The sequence below is a fragment of the Camelina sativa genome, chromosome 17 (assembly GCF_000633955.1).
Source record: "Camelina sativa cultivar DH55 chromosome 17, Cs, whole genome shotgun sequence".
Taxonomy (NCBI): domain Eukaryota; kingdom Viridiplantae; phylum Streptophyta; class Magnoliopsida; order Brassicales; family Brassicaceae; genus Camelina; species Camelina sativa.
The window spans coordinates 21752825-21753671 of record NC_025701.1 but is presented as its reverse complement, the minus strand read 5'-3'; the positions used below and the strand labels follow the sequence as shown (position 1 = coordinate 21753671).

Sequence of the window (847 nt, the reverse complement as noted above, 5' to 3'; positions counted from 1 at the left end):
CCTCAAAAACTGAAAAAAGGGAAAAAAAAAAAAAAAGAATAATCATGAACCATGGAATGAACTAAACTGACCTAAGAATGCTACCGTCAAAGCTCAGAACTTCGGTCCGGCAACGTTGGCGATTAGCGAGTTTCAGCCGTTGGAATTCGCTTGTGGCTCCTGTTATTGGTGACGAAGGGTCCACGAGAGGATTCCACCTTCCGCTTGCATAGTTCATGAGCTTATTACTACGCGCAGGCTCCTTTGCTTGTTCTTTCTGGTAAAGAAGTTTAGCAGCTGGACCTGTCGCTTGGTACTGTGCACATATATCTTTCAACCTTTTTCTTATGCATTGCATTGCATCGTGTTGTTCCATGAGCGAATCTGCTTGAAGTAACTGTGATGACACGATTCTTTTACAGATATTGTTGCATAACTTTGGACTGAAAAGTGGAAACCCAAACTCCACGGTTAAAGGGACCCATTCATACTTCTCATCATTATCTGGAGAAAAGGAACCCGACGAATCCTTAGCTTTAAAGAGTTTCAAAAGCCGAATGTAACCGACTGTCTTCAACTCCATGTTGTTTGCCAGCTTAGTTAAGAGAGAGTTCAACTTAGTATTTTCCTCAAGGGGAAGTCCAAGCTCATCGCCGAAATGAGGAATGGAACCATCAGCGTTCTTCAGGGGTAATGGTATATCTAAAGTAACAATTCTTCCAGAGCGATCAAGATCATGCTTGCTGAGAGGCTGAACGAGAACAGCTGAGCACTTGAGAAGGCAATTTAAACAGTGCAACAGAATACCTCCCTTGACCAAGTTACCTTCAAACTTGTTTCCTAAACCACCAACCGAAGATCCATCCCA

At 42.9% G+C, this 847-nt stretch overlaps 1 protein-coding gene across 1 annotated transcript in view; it reads right to left on the bottom strand.

Moving 5' to 3' along the window:
- The window catches only part of LOC104757831 (protein FAM91A1-like), a 5901-nt gene continuing 5115 nt past the window's right edge, over window positions 62–847 (bottom strand). The window contains exon 11 of the mRNA XM_019238975.1: window positions 62–847. This exon is cut by the window's right edge and continues 1 nt beyond it. Within this exon, the coding sequence (XP_019094520.1) occupies window positions 62–847 (786 nt within the window).